Genomic DNA, 878 nt, shown 5'->3' with positions numbered 1-878 from the left:
AAGGAGGAAGGACGGGGAGATGTGGATGCAGGTCAGTGCTAGCTGATGGATGATGCCCAGGATGAGGGGACAGGGAGGATGGGAGGGATTCAGGCACGGGGAAAAGGAAGGGCCCGCAGAGACAGCAGAGACTTGCACAGAAGGAGGGGACAGGGATGGGGCAGGTGGTGAAACACTGTGGCAGAGGATGTGATCTTCCAGGGTGAGAGCTCTCCATTCCCCAGGGTTAGGAGCACTTGGATCTCTTCAGGACCTTCTCAGTGGAGCCAGTCTCGTGCGTGTCCTTGCAGGCGTAGGGCTTGTGGCTCTTCCAGTTGGCGGCACTCAGCACCAGGTAGCTGCTGGCCATGTCCTGGTGGTTGCTCTGCCGCCGGGGCTGGCTGGTCTCAGTGCCCTGGTGAGGGCACGGCCATTGGCTGTCCAGGCCACCTGCACGGCGCCGGGGTAGAAGCCCTGCAGCAGACACACCTGGGTGGCTTTGCTCTGCAATGGGACCTTGTCCAAGGACAGCGGGAAGAGGTGGATGGTGGGGGAGACCACGGGCTGGCCTGCGAGGGGGACAGAGCGGTGCGGGGAGGTGGATGTGGAAGGAGGAAGGTCTCTGAAGTGTGGACACAGCTGCGCCCGTGGGGTTTTGGTCCTGGCCGGAGTCTTTCAGTGCAGCTCCTACCATCAGCAAAGGAGCTCACAGCTCAAGGTCTCTGTGGTCAGATTATTTTGTTGACATTCAGCCTAGCCATTGAAACACGCTGCCCTGGAGGGAAGAGGCCCCAGCTGTCCAGAGAACACCCAACGTGCGTGTCTGTGGGATTCCCTGTCACCAGCATCCCACGTCTCGGCCCTGTGCCACGCGGGTGTGTGGCTGCAGCCGAGACTCA

General features: G+C 61.2%; 1 gene segment (V, D, J or C); it reads right to left on the bottom strand.

Annotated features, from left to right (window-relative positions):
• Positions 1 to 226: 226 nt before the first annotated feature.
• LOC104467140 lies at positions 227 to 601 on the bottom strand (the record flags this gene model as incomplete). The annotated part of the segment is given in 1 exon segment: positions 227 to 601. A coding segment is annotated over 1 exon segment (375 nt), but the record flags the coding sequence as incomplete, so codon positions are not given.
• Between the last annotated feature and the right edge of the window lie 277 nt (positions 602 to 878).

This window comes from Pterocles gutturalis, unplaced genomic scaffold (assembly GCF_000699245.1).
Source record: "Pterocles gutturalis isolate BGI_N339 unplaced genomic scaffold, ASM69924v1 scaffold39989, whole genome shotgun sequence".
Lineage (NCBI taxonomy): Eukaryota > Metazoa > Chordata > Aves > Pterocliformes > Pteroclidae > Pterocles > Pterocles gutturalis.
This window is presented reverse-complemented; position numbering and strand designations above follow the sequence as displayed.